Raw genomic sequence first — 19,077 nt, forward strand, 5'->3', positions numbered from 1 at the left:
GAGGACAAAAGCAAGAAATCGAAAATGATTGAATCCAAATGAATTATTTATAATTTACAATCACATGATACTGACACACTCGTTCCAACAACTTGAATCAACCATTTGCACCAAAAAAAAAAACTTGAATCAACCATGTCTTATATGAACCTAGACCAGATCTCAGTCACTGTGATGTGACTCTAAAACAAAACTGTAAGAAGAAGCTATGTCCATCTCCGAGGCTTCTGACGAGGCCGGAACTACACTTTTAAACGGTATAGTTGATGGCTCTGTCGATTTCCGAGGAAAGCCATCCGTTAGATCCACCTCAGGTGGATGGAGATCATCTGGCTTCATCATCGGTAAGTACTTACTTGTTGTTCAAGCTTCCTAAATTTCCCGTCACATTTCCCATAAAAGGGAATATTCCGGCAGGTGCTGAAGTAGCGGAGAAGTTCGCCTACTTGGGGATAGCGTCAAACCTGATAACTTACTTCACGGGGCCGTTACAGATGTCAACGGCATCTGCTGCGTCAAACGTGAACCTCTGGCTAGGAACGGCAGCGTTTTTGCCTTTGATATGGGGTTCTATCGCTGACTCGTTTCTTGGCCGTTATCGTACCATTCTCTTAACCTCCTCTCTCTATATTTTCGTAAGTAACTGGTAACTCTGGCTTAATGCATAGCCCGATAAAACACTAGTCTTCTTCCCCAAATTTTTTTTTTAATTTTTCTGGTTCAAATCTTCTTCCCCAAATTTTAAAAATGATATTCCTTTTTTTGTAACACTTTTAAAATGATATTCCTTCTATTTTAAAATGATGAGTATTTTAAAATTTCAGACATATTAATAGAATATATTAAATTTTATTATTAAATACATAATTTTGTGGTTATTTATGTTATCATAATTCTAAACAATAAGATATCAATTTCGTTGTTCACATGGATGCAGATCTCCCAGTTTGATGCGCAGAGTCTATATGAGTCTGTTTGTTGACGACAAAAAAAAATTAAATTCTTGAAATTTATTTTTAATCATTATTAATGATGAAAAATATATCTTTTAAAAATATTTTTTTCTAAAACATGTAACTTTATGAAACATAGGGAATATTATACATCGGTTGCATTGGGTAAACCTTAAATTGTATACAATGTTTTTATAAATCTCAAGACATTTTTTGTAAGATTTTCTATTGTGAACTAATTTTAATATTTTTGATTTTATGCGGTCAGGGACTTGGGTTGCTTACGTTTTCAGCGACGATTCCTTCTCTCTGTAAAGATCAAGAAACACTCGTCTCGTGCGTTTCTCAGCTCAAAGTAACTATCTTTTTCTCGGCTCTCTATCTAATAGCGATAGGCGAAGGTGGCTTCAAGGTATGTATCAGAGCTTTTGGAGCTGATCAGTTTGATGAACAAGATCCAAAAGAATCCAAAGCCAAGAGTGTGTACTTTAACTGGTCGTATTTCGCGAGATCAGCTGGTATATTGACAACTCGTTTGATCTCTAACTATGTCCAAGAGAATCTGAGTTGGGCGTTAGGGTTTGGGATTCCATGTCTTTCCATGATGCTTTCTCTGTTCTTGTTTTTACTTGGAACCAACACTTACCGCTTCAGCACCGGAGGAGAAGGACGAAAGCATACTAACCCTTTCGTTAGAATCGGTCGTGTTTTCGTCGCTGCAGCTAAGAACCGACAACAAACTTCTTCGGAAACGTTCCTTCTTGTTCCTACAGAAAGTTCAAAGACATTCAGGTGAAGCTGTGTTTACATGTGTTGTGTTAGCTTATGTCTTTTTTCAATTTTAAGATAATCGCATTTTATATTTTTGGTCAAGATTTTTTAATCCAAAAGTTAAATAAAATGTTTCTTTTGGCAACTGTAGATTTCTGGACAGAGCGGCGATTACTTGTGATTCACGTGAAGTTGAGGAAGCAAAAGCTGTGTTGAGTCTTGTTCCAATTTGGATGTGTTGTCTAGTTTTCGGCATTGTGTATGCTCAGTCTCCTACTTTCTTCACAAAGCAAGGATCAACAATGGACAGATCAATCTCATCATCACTATTAGTCCCAGCAGCAACACTCCAATGTTTCATAAACCTATCAATCCTCGTCTTCATCCCAGTATACGACCGTTTATTCGTCCCAATGGCAAGATCAATAACTCATAGACCAGCAGGAATCACAACGCTTCAGAGAATTTCCACGGGCATTTTCCTCTCAGTTCCTTCATTGGTAATAGCTGCTTTGGTGGAGATGAAAAGACTCAAGACCGCTCAAGATCACGGGCTAGTTGATTCGCCTGAAGCCACGGTTCCATGAGTGTTTGTTGGTTGATTCCACAATACGTTCTCTATGGAGTCTCTGACGTTTTCACTATGGTTGGTTTACAAGAATTCTTCTATGGACAAGTACCCGTCGAGCTTAGGAGCTTGGGACTATCTTTGTACCTTAGTGTAGTTGGCATAGGCAACTTCTTGAGTAGCTTTATGGTAGCCGTCATCGAGAAAGCCACAAGTCAGTCCGGTCAAGTGAGTTGGTTTGCTAACAACCTGAACCAAGCACATCTTGATTACTTCTATTGGCTACTTGCTTGTCTCAGCTCTGTGCCTTCGTTTCCTTTGTCTGTTTTGCCAAGTCGTATATATACAGGAATCCAAAGTAAACTCTTTATCTATCTTGAGGAATAATATTGAATGAAATGAAAAAAAATCAATGGAAGTAGTTAGAGGGATATGCTATTAGACACTTAATCTTTGTAAACCATTATTTTTGTTTATATATATGTTTTTATGGTTAAAGTCAGACACACACAATCTACTACATACCTTTACAAATTTTTTTTTTCTCATTTAACTTCTTTTATTTTGAGTTTGTATTGTAACTAACATATTTCATTTGTTGTAAAATCATCTTCAACTCCTTGCTACTTTTAACTCTAAATTTTGTAAATATCATTTTTCATATTTAAACAAAAAATAAAGGAATACTATTTCTCATAAAGAAATACGTTAGAATAAACATCAGTTATATATTAATTTTCTATTTTATAAAAATATAGAGAAAATATACTAGAATGGTGGGTTTGCAAGAATAATTTTATGACCAAGTCCCTTGTGAGCTTAGGAGCATTTATGGGGTCGGCAACTTTCTAAGCAGCTTCATAATATCCTTCATTGATAAAGTGACGAGCCAGTCTGGTCAAATGAGCTGGTTCAATAACGACCTGATTACTTCTACTGGCTACTGGCATGTCTCAGCTCCATTGGTTTAGCCTCATACTTGTGGTTCGCCAAGTCGTATGTGTACAATACACCAAACAAATTCTAAAACACGTTGTGTCATTGTGGTGGTCCTTTTAACATAATTTGATTTCTTGCAGTTCTGATATGCGCTTCGTACCAAACAATTCGGCGTATATCAATGCAATTTTTATTATTTATACTAGGTAATGAACCCGTGCGATATCGCACGGGAGCTCATTTTGTATAAAAAGATAAGCCATATTTTATAAAAGAAGTTTTTTTTTATAAAATTTGTTTACAATTGCTATAAAGTAAATATATGTATTACAAAAGTATCTTGCTTATAATTTATTTTTTATTGATAATACAAAAATATATATTTTGTTTTACAGATGGTTGTAACAAAATTACATGTCCATACTAAATAACATATATGTATTACTATCTGTTTAGTTAAATTATTTTGAGATTTTGAATACAAACAGGGTATTTGAGATTTATTAAAAACAAACACATTTTAATCTAATCAGTTACTAAATTGGTAAGGTAACTTATAAAAACAAATTAGATATTCATGATTTGTTTGAAACCCCGTAAGATGTATGTAGTCAAAAATAAAATTATGTTTTAGCTTTAGGAGATCTTATTTGTTAACATATTCTTTTTTGCATATCATTAATTTTTTTCTTCATTATTTGTATATTTTTTTTGATAATTCGGAGTTATCTGACGGGTCGAGACCCAACCGACTAATCCGTTGGGGACCTGTCCACCAAAGTCAGATAGATCCGGTTGCTCGCAATGAGAGTTAGATACCCATATCGTTTGGCCACACAAACGGGTAAATTTAAGTTTGGTAAATTTCGAATCCGGGATACTTAACACCTTTCCAAATTCGCTGTACCACTCGATCACACTTGTGTGGTTAGAATTACATGCTTACAAATTAAGAAGCAAGTATTGGTATAACCGTATAATATTATACAAATTGTAAGAATCTTCAATTGTTTGCCTCTCCTAAATATCATCACGGATACATCATGGACTTGAAATGTCAATGACAGTGTAAAAGGATGAGAGCAGGTAAGATAGTTCCGTTGGTGAAATTGTCAAAGCGTCATTGGTGCATTGCATAGTAATAATAAAGAGACCTTGGAGCTATGAGGCGCGCGATATCTTGCAAGACCTGGACAAAACTCTCCTTGCTGTGAGTAGACCCAAAAACTGTATGCAGTTTGTAACATTGACCCAAAAAACTGTTTGATGTAGCTAAGAACAATGCTCCTAGAGCAATAAAACTTACAAAATTAAAATGATCAGAAGTGATAAATAGAGTTTCTAACTACTAGTTTTAGATGATATAATCATGTGTATAAATTTTGTTTCTGGAAAAAATAAAATTTAAAGGTTCAAGTTAACGTTTAAAAATTGCCTACTCTCAATTGGAGCGCATGAACACCACATTCTCACTACGTGGAGAGATATCTCTTGGATTTGTTTGATTTTGGGACTTCTCAGAATTGTTGGGAAAACGAGCGCGTTAGAGTAAAACGGTGTCCTAACGTCGGATGCACAAAAAGGTGTCTCAACGTCGCAAGACGAAAATGGCAGATACGAAGATGGAAGTTGGAAGATGAAGAAACTAACCATAAGGTCGCAAGATATCTGGAAGATCAAAGATGTTTTAGCTATGAATTCGGAACAGCTTCCAATATCAAGAGTCCTCGTGTCAAATCGTCAACGGACTTGTTCTCTCACTGGAACCATTGTTTGTTTTTGTTTTTTGGCTTTAAACACATGCTATTTATAGATTTTCAAAAATTTTGTTTGAAGAGTCACATCTTTTTAATTTAAAAGTTGTGTTTTTTGAAATAAAGAGTCACAACTTTTCAATATAAATGGTCACATTCTTTCAATATAAACAGTTATTTTAAAACAAAAAGACACAACTTTTAATTGCTGAAAACACATAACCTTTCAACTTAAATAGATTCACAACCCTTCACATTAATTTGGATTCCTATTATTAGTAGATATATATTGTAATTTATACAAGGCATATTAGTACCTTTTTTGTTACTTAGTTAATTATATTATTTTTTGGTCATTGCTGCTAATTTATTTGCGTCCATCAGAAAGTATATAAATAAATTTTTAAAATGCCTACTGAATATTGTGTGATCAATCATATGTTCAGATATACATAAAAAGTAAGTGGCTTAATTATAAAAGAAGAGAAAGAGGAAAAAACAGCTATATATACAATGCAAATGTACAATAATAAGTTGGCCCAGCGATGAACAACGTAGTACCTACTGGAATTTTCCCTTCATAATCTGATTTTTGGAATCCATTTAGAATCCTTAACCCATAAGTTGTAGGTTACACCGACCATCACGTCATCAACAATGGTTCCAGTATATAATTTTGATTTTAGTTGTACAAATACTCAAATCTCAATAAAACGAATAATTTGTTTCCATCTGTGCTGCTGATAGTGGTAATATATATATATTATATATATATATATATATATATATATATATATATTTGATACTATATATACCTGAATCAGCAATTCTTTTGAAATATCCAGATCCCACGAAAATAAATGATCGTTTCCAACTTTTACTGGTAATATATATGTTTACGAGTTGTGTGATGAGGATGTGAAAAACTTTTACTTTTAAATAATACTCTTTCCATTTCATATTAAATTATCGTATTAAATGTTAATTTTATCTCACTATAAAAATTGTTTTACATTTTCAAGGCGAATATTATATGTTTTTTTTAATTTTACCCTTACCTTTAACTCACTAATTACTAAAATCAAACATAATAAAATATTAAATAATGATAAAACAAAAAATTAATCATTTTTTTAATTTATATGCAAAAGTATTAAACAACACTTATTATAAAACAAATAGAATGATTATTAAAAACATAACTGCTTACTACCTTCCCTTTCCCTTTCTCAAATGATTCCACTTTTTCCTCAACTCAAACATTAGTTATGTCATATCTAATTTAAAGTTTTATCCTTGAACTGTAAAGATGCAATGACTAAAACAAAAGCTTTATTTAGGGGTAAATCTTGAAGACTAGAGGAGAAAAGGGAGGTAGAATATTTTCAAAAATCAAGGAGATCATCAAGAGATGTTTAAATATTAAATCATCAGATTTTATGAACACATACGATATTTTTTTAAAAACAAGTATCGCTTTTACGAGGAATATATATTATAGAATATAGATACGTTAAATAATAGAGACAATTGGGTGAATATACCATTTACACACCAAAATTAAGTAAATACCCATTTTGTATCAAAAACTCTTGTTTCTGTAGTTTTTTGGCTATGTTCTTCCAGAAATACCCCTACATGAAGACACTTTATATGAGAATTAATAAACACATGGTCACAACTGAACACTTTTGTCATCTCTCTTTGTCTCTCTTCGTATTTTCTTCTGCATAATGTCTCTTTTCTTTTTCACATCTATGTTTCCAGAAAAAACTCAAAAAAAAAGAAACAAAATCTCTTGTTTTGTTTTCACAGTCTCCTAACAATTTTAAGCTTCAACAGCGGCAAAACGAGTACGATTGTATTGGGCATCAAAACTCAACAATAATTTATCGAATTGGAAGAAAAGTTTTGCAATTTCAGCAAAGATTCACATATACCGATGAAAGACTTCGAAAGACGCAAGAAAATTGGAACAAAAGCCGTGTTTGAAAAATAGAACAATGTGCAAGCTAGATTCTAAGGTCCGAGTAAAACAAATATTTATCTTCTAATGTTAAATTGTAAGTAATACTTTAGAGTGTATTCATAGTAGGTAACATATACATTATTGGTTAATGTTATTGTTTGATTGTAAAACATTTTGTTAGAGTCCATATTTTAGAGATATATGGTTTGATGCATTGTGTATCAACTGATACATTATTTGTATAGTTTGATACATTGTATATTAGCTGATAATTATTTTGTTACAGGTTATATTTATGTGTAGGTGTTAAAGAAATTAATAACATACATGATAGTGAATATTCATTATTTTGTTATCAAAACAATGTATCAACTAACGAAAACATGTATCACGTAACAATCCATGTATCATCTAACAAAACATTGTATCAAATAATATATTATGTAACAAACTATGTAGCAGCTAAAGAAGACCATATATCAATCAATATATCATGTAACAAAATCATGTATCAGCTAATATATCATGTATCGACTAACGATGACTATTTTGTAACAACTTAACTAATTTTATCAATTAGCAAAATTCTGATAGTGATATCTAACAAAACAATTATCCTAGATGGTGATATAAAAATAAGATCAACTAAACTTATATAATGTCATTCGGCCTCGACGTTAATCTGAAATAGCTGCAGTGGCTTTTTCTATGTGTTTTTGTAAAAGAAAATTAGATCACTTTCCTTATTAAACTTCAGTTTATGATCGGGATCAATCTCGGAGGATTCTAGCAACGTCTCGTTGAACGCAAGCTCTTCCATCCTAAAACTGAAATTATTATGGATCTCTCTACAATGACTGAACTGAAGAAAAAAGTTTTCAATGAATGACAAATTTGCAGAGGAGTGTAGTAGAGAAGAAGGAAACAAAGATGGAAGGAAAGAGACGATGAATACGAGAGAAAAAGAAAGATGATAATATAAAATATATAATGTAGAGGCCCATGCTAATAATATATCAGTAGGGTTAGAATTGAGATTTTGAAAATCGAATAGTGGATCGGGTAGATAGCTAATTTAGTTTCTTTTGATGTATATGGCACCTAATATCTCTAAATAATATAACTGTTAATTAGGGAACGGTTGAGTACAAACTATAAAAAAAAAACTAAATAAAAAGGGAATTGGTTAATGGTTTAAAATAGGAAGTGTACTAATTCGTGAAGCAAAAGACGGCCGTTGGAGGAAAAAGAAAGAGGAGGACCCACTTAGAAAGCGTTCGAATGAGCTGTCGGAAAAAAAACAGCTCCAACCAGTCTGTGTTCCCTTTTGCCTTCCGTCTTATAAAACTTCTCTCTTGATCTCTCTCTTCTCTCATTCACTTTCCAAAATTCTCTCTTCCCTCCCTTTCTTTTCTTAAATTTCGAAATGGCTCAAGAAGAGGCACAGAAATCAGCAGATGTTGTTGTCTCAACAGAGAAACCAATGACCGATAAGGAGGTGACTGTTCCTGTTTCGGTGCTAGAGAAGGAGGTTACTCCAACGGTTGCTTCAGAGGAGAAGGTGGCCCCGGAGACGGAGAAATCCGTGGCGGTGAAGGAAGAAGAGACCGTTGTAGCTGAGAAGGTGATTGTTCCATCCCCTGAAGAACTTGAGAAGAAGGCACTTGCTGAGTTTAAAGAGCTCGTGAGAGAGGCTTTGAACAAACGGGAATTCACTTCTCCGGCGCCAGTGAAGGAAGAGAAACCAGAAGCCGTTAAGTTGGAGGACAAAACTGATGCGGTGGCTCCCACGGAGACCAAATCAGAGGAGAAACTTGAGGCACCCGAAGAGAAAGAAGCAGTGTCAGACACCGTGGCCACCAAGAAAGACTCTGGTGCTGAAGAAGATGGAACCAAGACCGTGGAAGCAATCAAAGAATCGATAGTCTCAGTCACTCCTCCTGAATCCGCCGAGGCAGAGCCTGTGGAGCCGGAACAAGTCTCGATCTACGGAGTTCCTCTTCTCCAAGACGAGAGATCCGACGTGATCCTCCTAAAGTTCCTCCGAGCCAGAGACTTCAAGGTCAAAGAAGCATTGATGATGCTGAAAAACACCGTCCAGTGGCGCAAGGAAAACAAAATCGACGAGCTCGTAGAAACCAACGAAGCCTCTGATGAAGCGAGCGAGTTCGAGAAGATGGTTTTTGCTCACGGTGTGGACAAAGAAGGTCACGTCGTGATCTACAGCTCCTACGGTGAGTTCCAGAACAAGGAGCTTTTCTCGGACAAGGAGAAGCTTAACAAATTCCTCAACTGGAGGATTCGGCTACAAGAGAAGTGTGTGAGAGCTCTTGATTTCAGCAGCCCTGATGCCAAATCCTCGTTTGTGTTCGTTAGCGACTTCAGGAACGCTCCTGGACTCGGCAAGAGAGCGTTGTGGCAAATTCATCAGGCGTGCCGTCAAGCAATTTGAGGACAATTATCCCGAGTTCTCCACTAGAGAGGTACGTAATATAGTGTTACACATACACAGCATAACGATTATACAAACCAGCTTCAGTCACTGTCAAAAAAATTATTCTCCAAAACATAATCAGAATTACAATTAGAGATATTATAATCCATATAGTTGACGAAAATAATATTATAACCCAATTTAATCACGCCGAAACTGCTGGTGATTTCTTCTTTAATTTCCTTTTTCTTTTGTGCAGCTGTTCATCAATGTTCCATGGTGGTACATTCCTTACTACAGAACATTCGGATCCATCATCACATCACCAAGGACTAGGAGCAAGATGGTCCTCGCTGGTCCATCTAAATCTGCCGATACAATTTTCAAGTAATTGACCATTAATAATTTATTTTATCAATTCCTAGTTCAAAATGTTTTTTTGTGACTAAGTTCTTATGTTTGTGGTTGGAAACAGATACATTTCTCCTGAACAAGTCCCTGTTAAATACGGTGGACTTAGCAAAGATATTCCTAAAAGCAGTGAAGATAATGTAACTGAAGCTATAGTCAAACCAGCCGCCAAATATACCATAGATTTGCCTGCTTCTGATGTATATACATTCAGAATCCGACTACCCATAAGTTCATAATGTAAACTATTTATAATTACGAAGATTAATGTGCATTGTGTTGCTTGTGGCAGGCTTGCATGCTTTCATGGGAACTAAGGGTATTGGGTGCAGATGTTAGCTATGGAGTTCAGTTTGAGCCGACCACAGAAGGAAGTTACGCTGTGATAGTCTCTAAGAACCAGAGGATTGAGTTAACCGATGAACTGGTGATAACTGATTCTTTTAAGGTGGGTGAACCAGGAAAGATTGTGATCACAATCGATAACCAGACTTCCAAGAAGAAGAAAGTGCTCTACAGGTTCAAAACTCAACCAATATCTGATTTTTGAAATTAAATTTGAAACTATATGTCAATTACCATAACCAAAATGGAAGGACGAAGAAGAAGGACTATTTTGTTATTTAATATGTAATTTTGAAATGTAAAATGTTGGTTTTGTTTTACTGCAATGGTTTGCTTTGTTTTGAGCGTTGGGCTGTATTGTGTATGAATAATATGTGATTTTTTTTTTTTACAACAAGTGATTAAAATTTAAAAGCAAGAAACAACACTTTGTTTCTCTATTGACCTTTTACTTTTTTTTTTGTTGTACAATTTGTTGTAAATCTTAATGTAGTCGTTATTTATGTATGTTTTTCTCTGTCTTGTAAAAGCATTGGCATGCATGGATTAGTTTAGACTTGGGCTTCAATCTGATGGTTAATATACTGGGTCGTAATAAACAACATTAATCAGAAGATATCTAATCTATTAAAATAGAGTTCTATTTTTTATTTACCATAAAAGTTGTCATTTAAGTTTTGGACTTATTCATAATTCTACCATTTAATATATACACTATATTTAACATTGACTTAATTAATTGATCTACTAATATTATACGATAAGGATATTAATTGGGTTAAGAATCTATGTTGTTACCATATTTTGTGGAAATTTTGTCAAGTATTTACGTAAAAACTTAAGAAACAATATAATTATATACAAATAGTTTATCACAGATAATCTTAATTTAACCTATTTAAAATTATTTGAATAAATGTCAAATAGTAAATGAAAGTTAGTTACTTGATTCACCATATGCACGTATGACATTTAAATATAAATAATTAGATCAACTCTTTTTACAGCAAATTATCAGATAGACTTAATTAGAAATACAAATATTATTTCTTAAGTCAAAAGACAATATAACTGTACAATGATAATTCTTTTAAAATCTTTTAACACAGTATTAATATATTTCCACAAAGTGTGAATGCTTTCAAGAAACCATACACGTAATATTAGATATACAGTATATGTATTTCTACTAATATGAAAACTTAAAAAAAAAATTATGAGAATGAATTTACCTGAAAATTTTCCATGTATGCTAAATTGCTAATACAACCTCCATCACTTACTCTCAGAAGCAAACAAAAAAATATTTATTGAAAATATTTAAACTAAACCAATTATTGTCTGAATAAAAATTTGAGTAACAAACCAAATTTTTAAATCTGAACCAAACAGTTGATCTAAGAGAAATAAATTGAACTTATTAAAACTCTCATCTAATAGATAGATTGGTTTAGTTGCATAAACAGTTTTTTTGTCATCCGAATCAACGTTTTAAAATCTATAGTTTAAAACTTATCAATCTGGTCAACTTCCATGGATAGACTATGAAATCAAAATAAACATCTATAAATTGTTTTGACCAATTTTAAGAGCGTTTGACTTGTGATATTTTTTTTGAAAACCATATCATATGTAGTTACAACATAACCTCGACTTCTTCTTCTTAAATATGTCGCATATTTTATACCAAAATCTCTATAATCTTTCCAAACATATCATCAACGGAACACCCGATCGTATGTTCATAAAAAGATATAGCATGCTATAAAATACAGATTTCAACAACATCATTCTGTATAGTTTAGATAGATTTTATGTATTCGAAATTCAAAATATATTATTTAAAATATAAAATATCCTTGAAACAAATATATCCCTAAAACTGTGCATTTTTTATTTTTATATCAACTTCAATTTATACCAAATATTTGATATCAGTAACAATATCAAAGATAATATATTACAATATTTCAAATTTATGCTATAATCACAGGTTGGAATAAATATTCAGTATTCAGATTTTGATAATATCTTATATTTTCGAAAATTTTGGTTCTGAACATCAAAAACCAAATTAAGACTACTATTATGTATTTAATACATAACAAACATCATATACTATTTAGTATAAATCTATAACTATAAATAAAAATCAATCCTGGCAAGAGTACAGATCACTATAAATAAAGTATAATTGCAAATTAGTTGAACTAAAAAATTAAAAAAATCGTATATTCATAACCAAACTATTACTATATTTTTTGAACCGAAATCCATAACTGAACTGGAACTAAACCTAAAAATACAATCTAAAGATCGAAGTTTATAAAATATTATCAAATTATAAAATTTTAGTTTAACAATTATAAAATAAAATAATAAGTAATTCCGCACATCTGTGCGGGTCAGAATCTAGTTTAAAAATAACTTAGAACGCTTTCTAGTTAGTCAACTTTATATCACTAACTAAATACTTTTCTCCCGAGACAGATTGGACAGTTAATAGATTTATAGAAACACAATATATATATATACGAGGGTGAATATTATAAGTAGCTCATTTCAATTCTTGTTTCCTAAATACCTTAAAAAAAGAAAAATGATCAAAATAAGTTTCACTAATTGAGCAAAGAACAATTATATATTCGTTTGTAATTTTAAATTTTTAGTTTTAGAAAACTGAATTTAAGTGGATATCGAACCGAACCAAATTTAAACCATTTTTTTGTAAACTTTGTCAAATTGAACCAAAGTCATATTCAAGTTCTAAACCAAAAACAGAAAATTTTGGTTTGGGTCTAAATCCCATGATCCAAATCGAACCCTAATAACCCAAATCGAATTCAAACTAAAATTTATAAATATGAATGGAGTTTAAATCTTTTATTCCAAAAACTTGAAACCCGAAATAGATCCGAACTTGAATGGATATCCGAAGTCCACTCGAGTACTGATTTCTAATTTTTTTATTTTATCGTTATATATTTTGGAGAAAATCTCAAAAATATTCTTTTTAAAATATATAAAACAGCATATAACGATAAAATTTTCAAAATAACATTCTTAAATTAAAAAGCCTAAATTACAGTAATTTCTATACCGTAGTTTCATCATCACCCATGAGATACTAAACCCTATAATCTAATAAATAACTCATAAATCTAAATATAAATTATATGTTTTTTATTTTTAATGTGCTGATTATATTGAAAGCTATGTTACATGGAAACGTAAGCGGGTACGTGGAAATGAAAGCTTATGAAAGCGCAAAAATGATATTTTAAAAAAATTTAAGAAGCACATACTTGTTGGAAGCGTATATCCATAAATATATATATATATATATATATATATATATATATATATATATATAAGAAAATTTATAAAATCTAGAACTAAAATTATATGATATAGATTTAAAATAAATCATTGTTCATTTATAATAATTTTAAAATGATTTTATATTAAAACTGTGAAAATACACATAAACAAGTTTAAAATAAATTACTATATTAATTATTTTTGTACTTCATAAATAATTGACAGAATATATTTGAATATAAGCTATATTTTTAATAAAACCTCAATACATAAATATAATATAGTATTAGTTTTAATATTTTATATTTCTATTCTCTCTATTTCATTACTATTAAATTTTGAATTTTATATAAGTTAAAAACTATGATTTTTATTTTTTATTGATTTATAACATTGTGCCTTAAAAACGGAAGCGTGATTCCAAAATGGAATCATAAGCTTCCAACGTATTTTTAAAGAGAATATTTTAGAAGCGTTTTGTAATCAAGATTCCGTAAACTTCCACAAGGTTCCAATTCTGGTCCCGAAGCGCAAAGCAGACACCCGTTGAAGTTTCCGTGCAACCTAGATTGAAAGTTAAAGGATCAGAGAACTTGGATGATTACAACTGGATATGTTCTCAGCCTTAAGGTAAAATTTAAGTGGTCCGAGTATTCAGATAAGGATTTGTGGAGATGTTCTATACTAAAAGAGAAGTACAATTTTTATCTACAATAAAAATTCATATTAGGTCCATATAATCAACTACATATATTTGTTATTCATTAATTTATTAAATACATAATATTTCTAAAAAATCTAAATCATTAAATGGATATTAAGAATAAACCAATTTAAGTGTAAATTTAAATTTTACTTTTGGTTATAACAAACTCTATTGAAATTAAATATAAAAAAATCTTATGAAATTTAAATATTTTTAATTAAGGAATTAATTAATTTCGTAATTAGTAATATAATATTATTAAAAATAAAAAATTATTATAAAAAAACAAATAGAATAATATGCTATTTATATATTTTATAACTATAGTCTATGTTATATTAAAATTGAAGTAATGAATGAATAAATATGAAAATTATATTTAATTGGTAAATTAACATGTTTTAAAAATTACTTTCATTTAAATGAATTAATAAAATATCATTCGCCGTTTGAAAATATTAAAATTCGTAAATTATATAATATTTTATACAAAAACATAACTTTTTAACATATGTTAAACTTCTATATCAACAATGATATATCATCTATTTATTTATTCTGGAAATGAAAATAATATATTATCTAAAAATGATTATATACAAAATATAATTGTATATTATTAACCTTTAGCTTAAGTGCTATTTACAAAATATGATATTTGAAAACTTTAAAATTTTAATAACTCATTAAAAAGATTAATAAGAAATCAATTTTAACTATAAATTTAATGTTTATATTGAATAACAAGTAATAACAAAGTAAAATATATAAGAAAATTATTATGCATGAATATAAGAAATCTAACCAAAAAATTATAGAGTTACACAACACTAAAATATAAATTATATACTTAAAACATTTCCAATAATATCAAAATTATATATTTGCATGGATGTGCGAATCAAAGTCTAGTTAATAATTTTTTTTTTGTCATCGACTTTACAGACTCAAGAGGACTCTGTAAACCAAACTGGTAACAGAGTCCTCTTGAGTCTGTAAAGTCGATGACAAAAAAAAAATTATTATAATTAAAAACTGTTATTTTGAAATAGTGTATTGAAAACAAATAGAGATTAACTGTGAACTATAAATTTCAATCAAATATGTGAAGTATATTTAAGGTGATAAAATGGTAAGAACTTCAAGTAGTATATAAAGAATTTGGATAAAAAATGAAAATATGGTATGCTCAGAAAATTGACCTCTAATACATCTAGTAATCGAGTTCAGCTTGTTAAAAAAATTAGTCATTAGACCATCATCAATCAGACCAAAGACACATATCCTGACAGGTGTGAACTGAATAAAATGCAAACTAATAATGGCTAGCTGGCTATGGCCAACTCATATATATCAATTTAAGGCTAAAGTTATTCATACAGTCTAATCCGCATGATTGTCAAAGTAATAATTAAATACATATAAACTACGGCCCTTGCCATGATGATAAAAACTAATCTTTTCATCTTAAACAAATCTTAAACTATAGTATAACAGTATACATGTCATTGTCCTTTTGTTTTTTTCTTCATCGACTTACGACATTTATTTTGAAAATGACAGTACTATACTAATATTTGAATATGAACAAGAAACTTAAAGTCTTGACTTATTAAAATGATCGACCAAGAAAATTGAAAGTTGAACGCATACAGTGTGACAACTTGAGACTTGAGAGCATCTAAATGTTGAATTTTTAATTAGCACAATTATGTATTTGTAATGATTACATAAATGAATAATGTGTAACAAATGTATGAGAATGGTAGTGATCATAGCGTCGGGTCCGAGACAGTTCGGAGTTTATATGAAAAATGGATAAATAACAAACAATAAATAAAACAATAGAAAATGGAGGGACATGCGTGGACCGACACAAGACTAACAGCCATGAATGCAATTTGAACAGATTCACTACTAGCCATAGTTGTCGCATGTGCTTCTTCATCGATTCCTCTTCATTTACTTCCTTTTTGCTTTCCCTTATTTAATTCACAAATGATACAAAAGATCTCACTTTCACACAATTGAATAACACAATGTGTGGTTGATTGATCACTTTCATTTTCATAGCATAAGTTTATAGGTTTATTCGTTTCACCGTTTGTTGTTCAAAAAAAAAAAAAAAAATTCGTTTCACCGTTTTAGTATTTAACCACTGGCGACGATAACGATAAAAGCTCTGAACAAAACGTCTTAAATTTGTTGTTGGGACTCGTTCAAAACTTTTGTTCATGGTATCCTTCTGTTTCAATTTTTGTTCATGTCAATCTAAGTAAAAATTTTAGCTACAACATAATTATTGATTTATGATTTTAGTGTAATTTTATATTCATTTTTTTATTTTACCTTTAACTATATTTTAAAAAAACAATAACTACGATAGAAGTCATGTAAAGGCAAAATTCATTATTTAACTATTTCTTTAATTTGTGTGTAAAAAATCTATAACTACGTACATCTAATTTGAAACAGAACAAGTATTAGTTTATCTCATTTAAAAATTTGGATATTATATATGGCAATTTTTTTTCATTTTTCGTGAGTTAAAGTCATTATTTATATGTTATCAAAATACGTGTTCTAATTTCTCAATTATAAGTTATATTGATCAATGTTCAATTCCACAAACTTCACGTTTCAGATGTCCAATTCTGAATTCTGAGGTGAGGAAAATGTAATAGCTTGTCCCACATCAATTTTTTATAAATTTGTGTTAGTTTGTTCCACATCAAAACGTTACACTCAACTTGGCTCTTACTCGGACTTGATTGGTGTCTAAAATATGTTTGTTCATTGTTACTTATTGACAATGATGATATATTTATATTATTGAGTAATACCTTTATACAGAATAATATATTTGTATATAATTAAGGTCTATGAAATGCTAGACATGGATAAACTACTTTTTTTTTGTTTAAAGTTGAAATAACATTCATTTTAAAGAGAAAAATTTCCCAAACCATAATTGGCATTTGAATGACGTAACAGCCCACAAGTTTTGGGTAAACAAGGCACAAATTGAACCACTTCCACCCACTCCAGTCTCCAGACAACAATATGTCAGTGTCGAGAAGTTGTTACAACGTGTAAATCAACAGACTTGCGAATCTCTTTCATTTATTTCAACTCATTATTTATCGCTGATGTTGCACAACACCTAACTAGCCCGTACACAGTTGATTTCATTAACAAACACAAACAATTAAGGGAAGAGAGATTTATTAAAGAATTTTTATTACACAAAGTTATGTAAAACATATTCTCCCCTAAACAGCAAAAGCTGTAGAAAGCTCCATCGTATAAACCACACAAAATGATAACAATATGAAAAAGTACACACTCTTACATATACAAACACAAGCATACCAGAAACCACACTGTTTGTAAAACTTTTATAAAAAGGTTTAAAAGACTTTCATTTCTTTGTAAATATCAGAGGGGTTTGACATTAAACCTGTAAACAAGCTTCTTCTTCTTAGAGGTTGGGTTGTCCACTGTGAGCAAAACCTTGCCAAGCTCATTCACTTTGAAGCTTTGTGTTAACACCGGTTCATCGGCTGGTTTCATCTTCCTCGGTTTCTGAACCACCACCGTATAAGCATCTTTCTCTTCAGGCACAAACTCTGCCTTGTAACTCACTTCCCATCCAATCACCCTTATCTCCCACACAATCTCACATTTCTGCATAGGGATTAAACAACTATTTAATATTTTGAATATTACATACTAAAGTAATGAGAAGTTGTAAGTTGTAAAGTGCACTAACCTCATAGATTATGATCTCCACAGTTTGCTTTGTTCCGGGCTTAACAATGACTTCAGAGGCTGGATCATCCAATGAGAAGTCTGGGTTGCAGTCGCAAGGATCTACACTCAATCCTCCGTATTGCACAGGGACTTGTTCTGGTGATATGTATCTATAATCCACATTTTTTCAAACATGTGTCAGATGAGTCTTAAGAGATTAAAACAAATCAAGAATCTTTTGAAAGTTTACTTGAAAAGGGTTTCGGCTGATCTTGAAGGACCAGCAAACACCAACTTGCTCTTTGACCTTGGTGTCATAAACGGACCAATCACAGTGTAAAAACACAAGGTACCACCAAGGAACATTGATGAAGGCCTAAAACGTCAATCAACAATACATTCAAGTATTCAACACAATAATCAATCATGTCTGAATCAGATTGGTACCTGTTTGAACACAAACTCAGGGTAGTTGTCCTGAAGCAACTGCACGGCTTGCTTGGTGGCGGATCTAAGCTCTTTCTTCCCTAACCCGGGAGAGTTCTTCATATCGTTAATCTGAAAAATGGTGGAAACACCACCGGAGCTGAAGTCTAGCTTCCTTATACTCCTCTCCAAGAACTGAATCCTCGTCCTCAAGAAATGCTTCCTCTTCTCCTCATCGGAGAACGTCTTGTTGTAAAGCTCCTTGTTCTGGAACTCACCGTAGACATTGTAACACACCGGGTGTCCTTCCCTGTCGTGTCCGTGCATGAACACGACCTTGTCAAGATCATCCACGAGGTCTTCATCGACCAGCTCGTCGATCTTGAAGTCCCTCCTCCACTTGACCGTGTTCTTGAGCATGGTCAACGAATCTTTCACCTTGAAGTCCCTAGCTCGCAGGAACTTCAGCAAAACGACGTCGCTTCTGTCGTCTTCGAGGAGCGGGACTCCCCAGATCGTGACTTCTTCCGGTTCGTTGGCGGCGCCGTCTTCTTCCGGTTTAGGGACTGAACCGAACTGGTGGTTGAGACTAAATATAACAAAATATTACTAATTTTTTATATATTTTAATTAAGGCATTAATTATTTTCGTAACTATTAATATAATATTATTAAAATTAATTTAAAATAAATTTTTATTATAAAAGAAAACAATAGAATAATATGC

The 19,077-nt window shown here is 31.5% G+C and overlaps 2 protein-coding genes and 1 pseudogene across 2 annotated transcripts; 2 read left to right on the forward strand and 1 right to left on the reverse strand.

Moving 5' to 3' along the window:
• The first annotated feature begins 68 nt into the window (after window positions 1-68).
• On the forward strand, window positions 69-2,710 carry LOC108814749 (protein NRT1/ PTR FAMILY 5.12). Its single transcript, XM_018587373.2, is given in 6 exon segments — window positions 69-344; window positions 418-635; window positions 1,222-1,745; window positions 1,876-2,306; window positions 2,309-2,593; window positions 2,596-2,710. Coding segments are annotated over 6 exon segments (1,653 nt in total). The 5' UTR covers window positions 69-208; the 3' UTR covers window positions 2,655-2,710.
• Window positions 2,711-8,249: 5,539 nt separating this feature from the next.
• Window positions 8,250-10,649, forward strand: LOC130504847 (patellin-1-like; annotated as a pseudogene).
• A 6,730-nt stretch (window positions 10,650-17,379) lies between these two features.
• Window positions 17,380-18,939, reverse strand: LOC108814128 (patellin-3; the record flags this gene model as incomplete). The annotated part of the gene is given in 5 exon segments (XM_056999443.1): window positions 17,380-17,858; window positions 17,944-18,094; window positions 18,175-18,266; window positions 18,268-18,300; window positions 18,372-18,939. Coding segments are annotated over 5 exon segments (1,093 nt in total), but the record flags the coding sequence as incomplete, so codon positions are not given.
• Between the last annotated feature and the right edge of the window lie 138 nt (window positions 18,940-19,077).

Source organism: Raphanus sativus, unplaced genomic scaffold, assembly GCF_000801105.2.
Source record: "Raphanus sativus cultivar WK10039 unplaced genomic scaffold, ASM80110v3 Scaffold1825, whole genome shotgun sequence".
NCBI classification, from domain to species: Eukaryota; Viridiplantae; Streptophyta; class Magnoliopsida; order Brassicales; family Brassicaceae; genus Raphanus; species Raphanus sativus.